At 40.9% G+C, this 13129-nt stretch overlaps 1 protein-coding gene across 3 annotated transcripts in view; it reads left to right on the top strand.

Annotated features, from left to right (window-relative positions):
* LOC137259306 (MYCBP-associated protein-like) overlaps nt 1-13129 on the top strand; it is a 66175-nt gene that overhangs the window by 31130 nt on the left and 21916 nt on the right. For all 3 annotated transcript variants that reach the window (XM_067796938.1, XM_067796940.1, XM_067796939.1), the window contains 13 exons: nt 269-375; nt 618-795; nt 2061-2180; nt 2701-2764; nt 3264-3346; nt 3723-3844; nt 4727-4860; nt 5911-6133; nt 7058-7130; nt 8979-9166; nt 10257-10403; nt 11415-11528; nt 12093-12217. In XM_067796938.1, coding sequence (XP_067653039.1) covers nt 269-375; nt 618-795; nt 2061-2180; nt 2701-2764; nt 3264-3346; nt 3723-3844; nt 4727-4860; nt 5911-6133; nt 7058-7130; nt 8979-9166; nt 10257-10403; nt 11415-11528; nt 12093-12217 — 1678 coding nt within the window. The remainder of the gene's footprint in view (nt 1-268; nt 376-617; nt 796-2060; nt 2181-2700; nt 2765-3263; nt 3347-3722; nt 3845-4726; nt 4861-5910; nt 6134-7057; nt 7131-8978; nt 9167-10256; nt 10404-11414; nt 11529-12092; nt 12218-13129) is intronic.

The raw sequence follows: 13129 nt of genomic DNA, 5'->3' as shown, positions 1-13129 counted from the left end.
TCAGGTGCTCAGGCTCGCTGATTTGGATGACACATGTCATCGGTTCCCAATTGCGCACAACGAGGCTTATGCTGTTGATCACTGGATTGTGTGGTCTTAGACATTATTTACAGACTGTCGCCATATAGCAGGAATATTGCTGAGCGTGGCATAAAACTAAACTTGCTCACTCCCTCATTCACTCACTCATGCATCATGCTACATTGAGGCTAGTAGACTCTCAGGCTTCTTCTGGTATAATATATTGTCATTTTTGTGGGTGTTGTAGGGTTTGCTGGACCTCGTTACAACCCTGATGGCAGTGTTATAAAGCACAGCATTCTGGGAAGTTACAACGACTTCCACAGGCAAGCTGTCAAGAAGGGAGACCTTATTGTAAGTATCTGTCTTATGATTTGATTGTTTGTTGTTTAACGCCACATTCAGCAATGTTCCAGCAATATGGTGGCTGTCTGTAAATAATTAAATCTGGACCGGACAACCCAGTGATCAACATGATGAGCGTCAATCTGCACAGTTGGGATATGAAACAATTTTATCACAGATTTTCACAGGTCCAAAGCTGTACTGAAGGCTAAGTTCATGAATGTACTCACCTCTGCTTTTGCTAATGATAGGACCTCCCGAGTCCATGTGAAGTTGACACCCAACCGTCAGCTCCAACACTCAAGTATGAGAAGAAGAAGAAGAAGATGGTGAAAGACAGCATCCGTTCTCAGGCGGACGAGAATAACGCACTGAGGAACTGGCAGCTCAAGATGATGGAGAGGAAGAAACAACAGGGATACATCTCAAGTGAGTACTGTGTCTCCACAAATCTTCATGAGACACGGCATATATTACTGTCAATGCTGCTCCAGAAATTAATGTTAAGTGAAAGTGAGTGAGTTTAGTTTTACGCTGCACTCCGCAATATTCCAGCTATATGGTGGCGGTCTGTAAATAATCGAGTCTGGACCAGACAATCCAGTGATCAACAGCATGAGCATTGATCTGCGCAATTGGGAACAGATAACATGTGTCAACCAAGTCAGCGAGGCTGACCACCTGATCCTGTTAGTCACCTCTTATGACAAGCATAGTCGCCTTTTATGGCAAGCATGGGTTGCTGAAAGCCTATTCTCCCCAGGACCTTCACAGGTCTGTTCAGTAAAAAAAACACAAGTGAGTATATAGACATCACTGCAAGACCTTGTGTTGCTTGTCTGAAGTAGGATCAGGATCTGTTTGCACAAAGCGATCTTACAGTTAAAACAGTCATCTTTGTCTGTGATAAAGTATGGGAGTGAGTTAGTGAGTTTACGTTTATGCCGCACTCAGCAATATTCCAGCTATTTGGCGGCGGTCTGTAAATAATTGAGTCTGGACCAGACAATCCAATGATCAACAACACGAGCATCGATCTGCGAAATTGGGAACCGATGACATATGGTCAACCAAGTCAGTGAACCTGACCACCCGATCCGGTTAGTCGCCTCTTACAACAAGCATAGTCACCTTTTATGGCTGGAATGGCTTGCTGAAGACCTATTCTACCCTGGGACCTTCGCGGGTGATAAAGTATGGGAGTCATGACTATGTATCAGCAGATACGTAGCAAGCCATTTTCTTCGTGTAAGTCATGTAGAGTGCAAAGTTTCATATTTAGATAGTATGTAGTACTAAGTGCTCTTACTGCTACAATCATCGTAAGCCTATGTTAAGGTGTGGGAGTTACAACTGTCATAGTGCTAATGATCTTAGCACTAAGACTTTCGTAAGCCTATGTTAACGTATGGGGCTTACTACTTACTACTAGTGCTAAGACAATTTTGTTCAGCTGGGCCCTGGCAACAAATGAAAATATTTTTCCATTAAACTCTGTCTATACACTAGGGCCCCCACTGTACTAAATGATTTTACTGTTACAACCATCGTAAGTTTGTTAGAGTATCATAGCACTAGGTCAGTTTTGTGCAAGTGGACTGAGACATGTCGACCCTGATATTTTTTATGATATGTTTTCCTTAGATATATGATATGTGTGCATGGTATATCAGTGGGAATGTGGTTGTTCACAGAGCTACTGCAGAAGTCCCCAGAAGACCTAGCCATGAACCAGGCGGACAACTTCCGCTTCATCCAGGAACAGAGATACATCATAGATAGGACCATACCCACCGTGGACTACGGCAAGGGATGTAAGTCTCTAATTAAAGGCGTATGTTGTGAGGCGAATGTGGTTTTACGCCGCTTTTAGCAATATTCCAGCACTATCACAGCAGGTGACACTAGAAATGGGCTTCCCACATTGTACCCATGTACCCAGTCTTCGGTATTGCAAGTGGACACTTTAACCTTTAGGCTTCCCCACTGCCTATCCTCATGGGATCCAGGCACTTGCAGCGCTGCTACACATCCTGAGCAGTGTCTGTCCCACTGAGCTGTGTTAAGGTGTTAGAGATAATATGAGCTTCAGTACTTTAACACTGACACCCACCAGTCAGTTGTAGGGCTGACCTGGCTTTGTGGAATGGGTATTGACAATAATGACAGCAACAATGATTGATGGTGATGGTGTTGATGATCAACATGACAGTTACTGGGAATGGTGGTGTTGATGAGAGTAATGATGATGATGATGATGATGATGATGATGATGATGATGGTGATGGTGATGGTGATGATGATGATGATGATGATGATTTTAATATAATGCAGACCGAGTGGGCAGTGAGTACTGGAAGCAGCAGGAGAGGTTTGGCGATGAAAGGGTTGGAATACAGTAAGTTCACCTGCTGTACAGTGCACAAATAGAATTAAATGTCACAGCTTGTCATAGTCAGCATATAACTGGCATCAAATCATACAAAGTAGAAAAAGTCTCCTTTGTCTTACAGTGTCTGCTTAATTCAAGAATTGAGCAAAACTTCTAGAAACTGGTATGAAAGTTGAGATGCATTCATATGCAGGGAGAGTTGACCTTATTCCTTATTCATAACAACACTAATTATCGTACCTCACACATGTCATTTTCTGATTGGCTGGGTGCTCTTCTATTATTTTCAATGTGCCCTGCTTAGAAGCGAGTAATGTTTCTGTGTGCCCTGCTGGGAATACCAAACGCATTTTGTACTTTGTGGTAGTAATTCTTTATCATGAATAACACTGAATCCTGTATAATGTACAGAAATTTATATTCAAAGAGTCTGTACAGTACATGTTACTGAACCCCATTTCATTGATATTCCTGATTTTACATTAAACCCTTTGTTTTTCTTCAGTATGGCCTTGACCCAGACAGAGAAAGGCTACCCAGTTCCTGTGGAGCATGTAGGACTCCCTCAGACCATTCGGAAGGAAAAAGGTAACGTGGAAAAGATCTCCTTAAACCTTGCCAGAAAAGACTTGTTTGTGTCATTTTGTATTAAGAACGTTATATAACTTGACATGATCTTGATTACGTTATCCTATCAACTGATTCAATGGTGGACCAGTTTGCGAATGCTCCACCAGTGAATGTGCTGAGTTGCCTGCCTTAAGTACAAGGATCTGTTGGTTGTTACAAAAAAAAAGATTCTACCATGCTCATCCTCAATTTGTCATCTAAATACCTTTTTAACCCGCATCACTGTGCATTTCTCCATACATTATGTCATGAGGATTGCTGATCATCGGGGTTGAGGTCCTTCAGACCTTGTAGTTCTTAAAAATTTCCCCTTACCCTCCTCCATGTGTTTCAGGCTGCCCTTGGAGCCCAAACTACACTGTCCCCGTGTTCTACCCCTGGCACAAAGCCCCCTTCTACGAGAAGCGGAAAAAGCAGCTGCAGTCCGTCATTGAAGAACTCGATCCTCATCAACCTGTGAGTACACATCCCATACTGAAGATACAGGGGCAAATCCAGAAGGCTGATTTGGGGGTGCACACTCTTCATGTCCCCCCCAAAAGATGTTCCCTGAGGAGCATTTCTACCTAACCTTTAGACTTCATGATTTATGTGCACCCCTTCTCAAGAACCCTGGATCTGCCCCTCAGAGAAATGTCAAAATAAACAATTTTTTCAAGCTTTGTGAGAATACAACTCCCATATGTTAATTGACGCTTCAGTTACATGTGGCCACAGTTTTATGCAATTTGGTGGTGTTCTGATGACGTCAGGGATCATTTGAAGATCCCATCATTTGGGATGTTCTAACTGTATTGTGAGTGTATTCAATCTGCTTTCGAGCTGTCTCTCCAACTTTAGTCGAAATATTCAGATACAATTGAAGAACATTCCACCCTAAGTCCAGCAGAATCAAGATTCATTCCAATTCATGTGAGGTGCATGCAAGACATTCTCACTGGATTTTGAAGTGGCTTGTCGTTTCTATTCTCAAATGTGTTCAGAATGCTTAGAATGCGGTTTGAATGCACTTAAAGTGTCATTCAATATTTTCCACTTTGAATGTACCTGGAAAGTTTTGAACATTTTCAAAACATCTGGATATGTTATAAGAACCGAGTGGAATAGTTGGAATGCATTCAGAATGATGTGAGAAGTGTTAGATATCAGTCTGAATTTCCAGAACTTCAACATCATTTCGACTCATTGCACATCAAGTGTAAGGCTGTGTTAGCCTGTATAAACAGGCACTGCCAAGCTAAAATAAACTTCTTTTCATTTTGCTTCTTTTGATTCAATCTTCAAGAAGGCTAGTAGGTAAGTAGAATCTGCTATATAATGTTCACATTTCTCCTCCAGGATTTTGACCACTTGGAAGTGATTGGCACAAACAACCCCTTCAGGGGCAGGGCAGAGATAGAGTCAGACTCTGGGCTCACAGAGAGGGCTGAGTCAGAGGACCGGGGTCTTGAGGAAAGGGACGAGGGAATACAGTGAGTAGACCACACCCTAGATGTCTTGTTGTAGTGATCAGTAGGGGGCTTGGAGGATGCAGATGGGTCATATAAACAAAATTTGATCAGGTGCTTGAGGTCAGTGAATGAATACAGAATGTCATACAAAGTGGTGAAATGTAGCACATGTTTGGATTACACTTTCTCGGTAAAATACAGATTTGAAGTCATGGTGACTGATTGTTTTAGATGGCATAGTTTGGGTGCAAACTGGCAAACAAGGATAAGTTGAACCAACACAGAATGTGTTTACAAGAAGTAGGGGATGCATGGCAGTGAGCAAACCCACTTGGTTTGTGAAATGTAGAGCAGTGGTAGACTAGTGCACGTGCAGTTCATGATGATAAAATTGATTCCATGCATAGCTGCACACACCTTGCTCATAAGACCCTCACATAGTCCGTGTAGCAAGTTGTTGATACACTACACTTGATTGCCGACAACCTGGGGTCTCTTTGCTGAAAATGGCAAATACCAGTGGACAACACTGATACATGCAAATACAAGTCAGTTGTCAGGTCCGTGCTCAACTTATCCTTGTTTGCCAGTAGGTTCCTCACCCTGGGAGCGTAGGTTATAATCTGTACTTTACTGAAAAATTGTTATTACAGATATAACATGAGTCCTATGGTCAGTGTTTGGTTGATGTGTTTTTCATGGTCATGCTTTATGTTTAGCCTGGTCCCAACTCAAGAACTGGTTATTACAAGCTTGTATTATATGACTATTATTTATATCCCTTTCCTGAAGGAACTGTGAAGTTCTGGGTTAAAAATTAGTCTTCAGTGATCCATGCTTATCGTAAGAAGCAACTAATGGGATCGGGTGGTTAGACTCACTGGCTTGGTTGACACATGTCATCAGTTCCAAATTCAGCAGATCGATGCTTGTGCTGTTGATCACTGGATTGTCTGGTCCAGACTTGATTATTTACAATCATATAGGTGGAATATTGGGGCATAAAACCAAACTCTCTTATTCACTTCCCTGAATGCCGTTCTAAAGAAGATTCATGTGTTATTTTTCTAGAGATCCACTCAAGGACCACCCAGATGTGTACCCAGAACCAGTGTTTGGACCATCCTTGCAGATCGCTGGTCAGCCAGCCCGATGGACAGGGGATAGTCACGGCTTCATCGGCCAGCCTGGTATCCAGGCCCGGATCTCGTTCGAGTCATACACCGGCGAGCGTATCACTTCGTACCTGGAGATTGTCAATGATGGGACCACATCTGTCTACTATGACTGGAAGGTAGAATGTTTAGAGTGTAATCTTTGGGATCAGATGAATAACAGTATATCTGTTACAAATGAATTAAGATCTTGGTGAAAATATTTCACCATTGGTTTATGATGAACTGATAATCTAATACTTAATTGATATGTCTGGACAAGTACGATCAGTGACAGAAACGCAGTTGTTGCTATAAATGTGCTTACATTACACCTCACCCCACCTCATCTGGCCTCACCTCATCTGATCATACAACACCATACCTCACCACACCCAACTTCACCTCGTCATACCACCCAATCACATCTTACCTCATTTCATCTCACCTAATCTCACCTGATGCCACACCTCATCCCATACCCACAAAACCCCACACTCGCCTCACCTCACCTCATTTTTGCCCACACCCATCTCCCCACACCCCATACCCCACACCCACCTCACCTCACCTCACCCTAACTCACACCCATCTCACCACACACTACACCCACCTCACAACACACCCATCCACCTCACTAAACCCCCACCCCACCTCACACCAATCTCACCACAATAAACCACCCAATCTCCACTTACCTCACCCAGCCTCACCTCATCTCACCCCCACTTGTGAAGGTCCGGGTTAGAATAGGCCTTCAGCAACCCACACTTGCCATAACAGGCAACTATGCTTGTCATAAGAGGTGACTAACAGGATCAGGTGGTCAGCCTCGCTGACTTGGTTGACACATGTTATCTGTTCCCAATTGCGCAGATCAATGCTCATGTTGTTGATCACTGGATTGTCTGGTCCAGACTCTATTATTTACAGACCGCCACCATATAGCTCGAATATTGTTGAGTGTGGCATAAAACTAAACTCAACTCGCTCACTCATCTCACTCATCTCACCCCTATCCTTCCTCACCTCACCCAACCTCACCTCATTTGTGTGTGTTTCAGCAACTCCCCAAGGACAACCCGTTTGAGTTGGTGCAGGCCACTGTCCAGAGATTCTACTTCAACAACAGCAGTGGTCAGTGACACACACTCACACAAATCTGTTGTGATGTAGTCTAGACATACCATGTGGTGTAGCTCCGGGTCATTGGGGATAATAATAAGGCTGACATAGCAGTAATAATGATGACAGCTTATAAAACAACAATCGCTCACTTTTGAAGCTTGGTTAGGAAAATAATGAAAATAAAATTATGAAAATAATACCATGCAAGTGTTCTTATAGTCTAATGCCTAGCCTCTGAATTTATATAATTTTTATAGTAACAAACAAACCCATATAAATTGAAAAGGAGACCCATGGAGATTTAGAAGCTGAGGAATATAGGGCTGCTTATAGGGCTTTAGCGTTGCAGAGAGAACTTGGTAGTATGGAAAATATAGTGGTTCAGAGACTTTGAGACAGACTAGTGTTGTTGTAGACTTATATGTGTTGCCATGTGAATTTACAAAATATTATTGTTTTTAAATATTATGTAGTATTGTTTCGTTGCATTAAAATAATTTTAGGCATAATGTTCATGCTGTTATATTATAATGGAAACATCTCCAGTCTATCAAAGGTTATACTTCAGGGGAACATGAACTTTCAGTTTGGATAGGAAATATAAGGATAGAATATTTATACTGAGCTCATTGCATGTCAATATCAACAGCATATGATATTATCAGTTTCAACTCAATTGGGATCATACAACTCTTGCAGCTAGACGCACCAAGTTAGTGTGACTTTCTCATTCTTACAGGGTACCAATGCACAACTTTTCAAGGACAGACATGTTATGAACCCACCATCATTTCTCTTTATCACCACCCCTGAACACAACATATTGGATGCACACACACAACTAGAGTTGTGACGATACGCCCATGCCACGATATGATACGCATCACGATACTGGTAGTCCGATACATACGATACGATACGTATCACAATATTTTGTCCTTGGATACAGAAAAATGAAAGTACTGGAAATAATGTGCTGTTATGTTATCAATTCAGAGAAGGTATTCTTCTCCCAAGAAAAATAAAACACATCATCATGAAAGACATTTTATTAAAAATGTTTAGCATGTGTCAATAAAGTAGTGTTTCCCCAAAAATGGAACAGCAGGGATCAACATTGGCACAACTGGCTTTTTTGCACAGATAACAAAATAAATTTGTGAAAATTATCTCAGTTAAAGCATGTCCATGGCAAGAATTTCCACGAAAATCTAAATAGAAGGGGAGACGGTGTTTTCGTAGACTGCTAAGTATGTAAGTATCGTGTTGAATCAATACACGACAATCATATCGACGTATCGTATCATGCAGCTCTTGTAACACGATAACTTGCGTATCGATTAATCATCACAACTCTACACACAACACAGCATCCCCATACATGTGCATTGGGTATCATTCTTGATTTTGATGAAGAAGGTTGATAAATCACTGTAGACCATAAATTTTGACATTCACTCAGTTGCTTGTGTTTGTTCATAGCCATTTTGTTTTATAATGTTTATGTAAATGTCATACATACTCCATCTTCTTTCAAAATAGATTACTGTGCAAACGTCTATGGTTATAAATAAGGGCATTCAAGCATTCAAACATTCAAACATTCATTATCACGTGAACGTTGATTGACACTGATATATCTCCCATTTTCTTTTCATTGTAAAATAGTGCTAGATCAATATTATTTCTTTTTTAACAGGTGATATTGTTTTTATTTTTTCGCCGTCTTTAGTTTTTGTTAGGACAAGAATCTGTAAACAAGAAATAAAATTGGTGTGGCCTAAAAGTTCCCTACTTTTGTTTAAGAGTTTATATGCAGTCATTAAGAGTGCTGTATCACTGTGTATGCTTTTTCAGGTGTGATTCTGCCTGGCGAGACAATGAAGTTCCCATTTGTCTTCAAGTCTCCCAATGCTGGAGTCTTCACAGAACAGTGGAAGTTTGAGACTCGCCCCGTTGTCTGTGGTGGTGCCGACCTCATCGTGTCCCTAAGAGGTGTTGCACTGCAGGAGGACATTTACCAGAAACAGAGACAAGAACTGGAGGTAAAAGTCTTGTGATAGTTCAGAGACTGTGTGAGTGAGTGTAAAGTTGCTTTAAACAGTTGAACTGATGTTTAATGCTGCTCTCAGCAGTCGTCTGCAAATAATCGAGCCTTGACCAAACAAACCAATGATCAACAGCATAAGCATCTACGCGTTTGGGATGCAGTGACATATGTCAACCAAGTCAGAAAATCTGTCCCTATCCCTTTACATTCAACACATAAATTCTAAGGGCCTGTCCATAATATATGGCTTGTGTGGGGTGTCATGAATACCTGATGATGCAAGGGGAGGATCAATTGTTGCTTCATTTCTACTTTTTGAGTTGTAGGATGTGTGTGTGGAGAGGTGGGTTGGGGGAAGGAAGGAGGAGATGTGGTGAGTGAGCGATGATATTGAACGTGCATTTCCATAGAAACATCATCATCACTTCCCTAAGTATATTAGGAACAGTCCATAACCCAGATACTTTCAGGTACTTTAAACAATCGATTTAATTTCAGTGTGATTTCCTTCATGTGGTAGGGATGTTGTCAAGGCATTTACCAGTTTGGGGGGAAAATTCTCTTGTTGACAGACAAAAATAATCACTGTCAATCATGTACTGGAACCCACCGTCATTGTGTGGGGGCATGCCAAGGGGAGACAATTCTGTAGCACCTTAAGTGACTGGGTCTGTACGTTGTGGAGTGGGCCAGGACAAGTGTCATATTCATGGACCGTAACATAGATAATGCCTTTATTCTGATAGCACACAATATAAATAGTACATCAATGACTCGATTGTTTAATTATTTACAAGAAGCCATGACATAACAGGAAAACTAATGACTTCTTTTCATTTATCTGTTTGTTTCATGTCTGCCTTAATGTTAGAGAACTGTTCCGTGTTTATATACCACTCAACTTTCAAAAGGAGTAAAAAGATATGTCATTCTGTATAGCATTCATAACTACTCGTCTCTTTCTGTTTTATCACTATCACAATAGTATGTTTGGTTGAAAGGTTGAAGGTAGTCATTAATGAAGACCAGGAATTCATTTCATGTCTTGAGCATATTTTCATCCAGCATTGTCATGGTGTTTCCAGAAAGATCTGCAGACAAAGCAGGCTAACCAGGTGGTCACGCAGATCCTGGACGAGCTTATAGAGGGCATCAGGATGCCGGACCGTCCACAGTCACCCGTCGACGCCTACATCACGGAGGAGGAGATCTTCAGAAGACATAACCAGGGGGTAGGCGCCGGCTTACTCATTCAGGCAACATCATGATCATTACATGTGTCACAGCTATAAAAATACATCAGTCAGCAGATGTCTGTGGTGTTTACAAAACAACAACAGTTTAATTTGAAAGCTCAGTTCTGTAATAGTCCCAAACTGCATACATCTAGTTTTGGACAGAACTTGTCTCCAGGCAGCCTTTTACTGTACAGCTTACTGTGGTTTTGGGAACAAGTATTAGCAGAGCTTGCAAGACTGAGATTTACTGGCTTTTGGAGTCCTAATGTAAAAATCAGCTCCTGCTTTCACAATGTTCCCTTACTGTTATGACTGTCTTAAGTCAGTGTTACAGTATAGGAAGTACAAATGCTACGAGAAAACTTACGAGATCTTCAGCTTACGAGAATTTTTGTGAAACAGGGCCCATCATTGAGATGCACGGTAATATTATTTATAACATTAGGTAACATTTAATTTTTATTTCATCTATGGGTAGTACAAATGCTACGACAAAAGTTACAAGATCTTAGTCTTATGAGAGTTTTGTGAACCGGGGCCCAGCATTGAGATTCACAGTAAATATTATGTATGCCAGAAAGTATTTTATTTTTTATTTCATCTATGGTTATTATGGGATAGAAATGACTCGTTCAATCTTGTAACTGTTCGTCCATACTAGCTTCCTGGGTGAGATCAAGAGGTAGGATATCAAGATCTCATCGAGGTACTGCGTCAGTGAGTTACTGTTCCACTCTGACATCATCACAATCAATTTCATCAAATTTATCCTCTCTGTAGCTGTTTAACTGTATTTGTTACACGCAAGATAAAACTGTAACTGTAAACAATCTGAAAAACTTGAATGATTTTGGTTGATAAGTATGATTTCACACCCATGTCTTTTGAAATTGAAATAATACTCGGTGAGAGTCTCCATACATGGTGTTGTAGCAGTTGTGTTGACTTGGATGAGAATCTCCACATTCAGTGTTGTAGTAGTGTGACCTCCTCCCTATGTTGCAGATGCACTACAACCATGAGACAGTGGTGGAGCTGAAGCAGATGTACCTGCAGCTATTCCCAGAGGAGGAGAGAGTGGGCAAGTTCTGGGACCTCTGTGTGCAGGACCTCAAAGATGTAAGTCAGTTTTATTTCTTCTGTGTGCATGAACTGGATCATTAGAATCAGGACCTCAAACATATGTGTCAAAACAGTGTCTTCTATTGCAGGACCTCAAACATGTTTGTCAAATATATGTCCTCTGGTACAGGACCTCAAACATTTTGGTCAAATCTGTGTCCTTTGGTACAGCATCTCAAACATGTTGGTCATGTATGTGTCATCTGGTGCAGGACCTCAAACATGTTGGTCAAGTATGTGTCCTCATGGGCAGGACCTCAAGCATGTTGGCCAAATCTGTGTCTTTTGTGAGCAGAACCCCAAACATGTTTGTCAAAACAGTATCCTCTGTGAGCCGGACTTCAAACATATTTTCAAGTAGAATACAGAATAGAAATTGCTTTTTTTTAAAACTGGTTCAGTTGGTCAAATTTTGTGAAAGGTCGTGCTGACATGACCTGTAAGGAAACAACCTCAGATGTTTGTAGAGCAAAAGCAAACAAGGCCAAAGATCTGATGTTAATGAAATTGGAGTGAAAGACTGTTCCATGTTTGAAATCTTTGTTGTGATTGTCACTGTAGCTGGTGATGGACCTAGATGAAGATGACGAGAACAAGGAACCGTACTTGCATCGTATCAATGAAGCTGTGGGGAAGATGTCATACACCCCGAACCACCCAATACAACAGCAGCTGTACAAGATAGGGCGAGTAACAATTATTCATTCCATGGATTGTTGCCAGCGTTCGAAATAATCACTGGCCAGGGGGCAGAGCACCAGTTGTTATTGTATCAGGCCGGTAGTTTCAAATATTTGAAGGCCCTTATGGACTTCAGTAAATTATCTGTCAATTTTTTTTATCTTTTAATCTTACACATATTTTTTTTCTTTATTAACTTCTGGGAATCATCCATGGTTTCACTTCCTGATTTTTCTGTGCTTTGCGTACGGGATCCGGAATGTCAACACCAGTCTTTAACAAGTAAAATCTTCTCTCCATGCCATAGGCTTCGCTAACTGAGTTTGCAGACACAGTGTGAAACTGTGTGCAGTGTAGTCTATTTTGTTTATATTCATTTGACTTAACAAAAATGGCCTGCATATTTTAAAGCCTGCAGGTGCAAGTGGGCCCTGAGCCAACTGACAAATTAAAGTATTGCAAACACTGATTGTTCCTCATAATGACTGTCACTGAATCATCTGGTCCAGACTTGATTATTTATAGACCCATGAGATATAACTGGAATATTGCAGTGTGTGACATTTTTGTTTTAAACATATTGCCAAATGATTGAGTGTAAATGTATTGATACGTTTCACTTATCAATCTAATATTATATGCAAATATCGGATGTAGAACTGTGCTTCGTAAAGTATGAGTGTAGTGTGGAGGAGAGATTATATATTTACACAAATGCAAGATTGAAATATATTTACACATGAACTGCTCTAAATGAAACCCTGGAGACTAAACAGAGAAAGGGAAAACCATGAAACAGTTTGAAAGGGAGTTACCTCCCCTTAGCCACGTTACATATCTTTATTTCTTATGGCAGTCTTTTTCTGATTGTGTTATTCTTTTGACACTAAATACAATGTCTTCAGTAAGAGTGTGAT

The sequence above is a fragment of the Haliotis asinina genome, chromosome 13, assembly GCF_037392515.1.
Source record: "Haliotis asinina isolate JCU_RB_2024 chromosome 13, JCU_Hal_asi_v2, whole genome shotgun sequence".
Classification (NCBI taxonomy): Eukaryota; Metazoa; Mollusca; class Gastropoda; order Lepetellida; family Haliotidae; genus Haliotis; species Haliotis asinina.
Note: the sequence above shows the minus strand (reverse complement) of the source record. Positions and strands in the feature narration are given on the sequence as shown.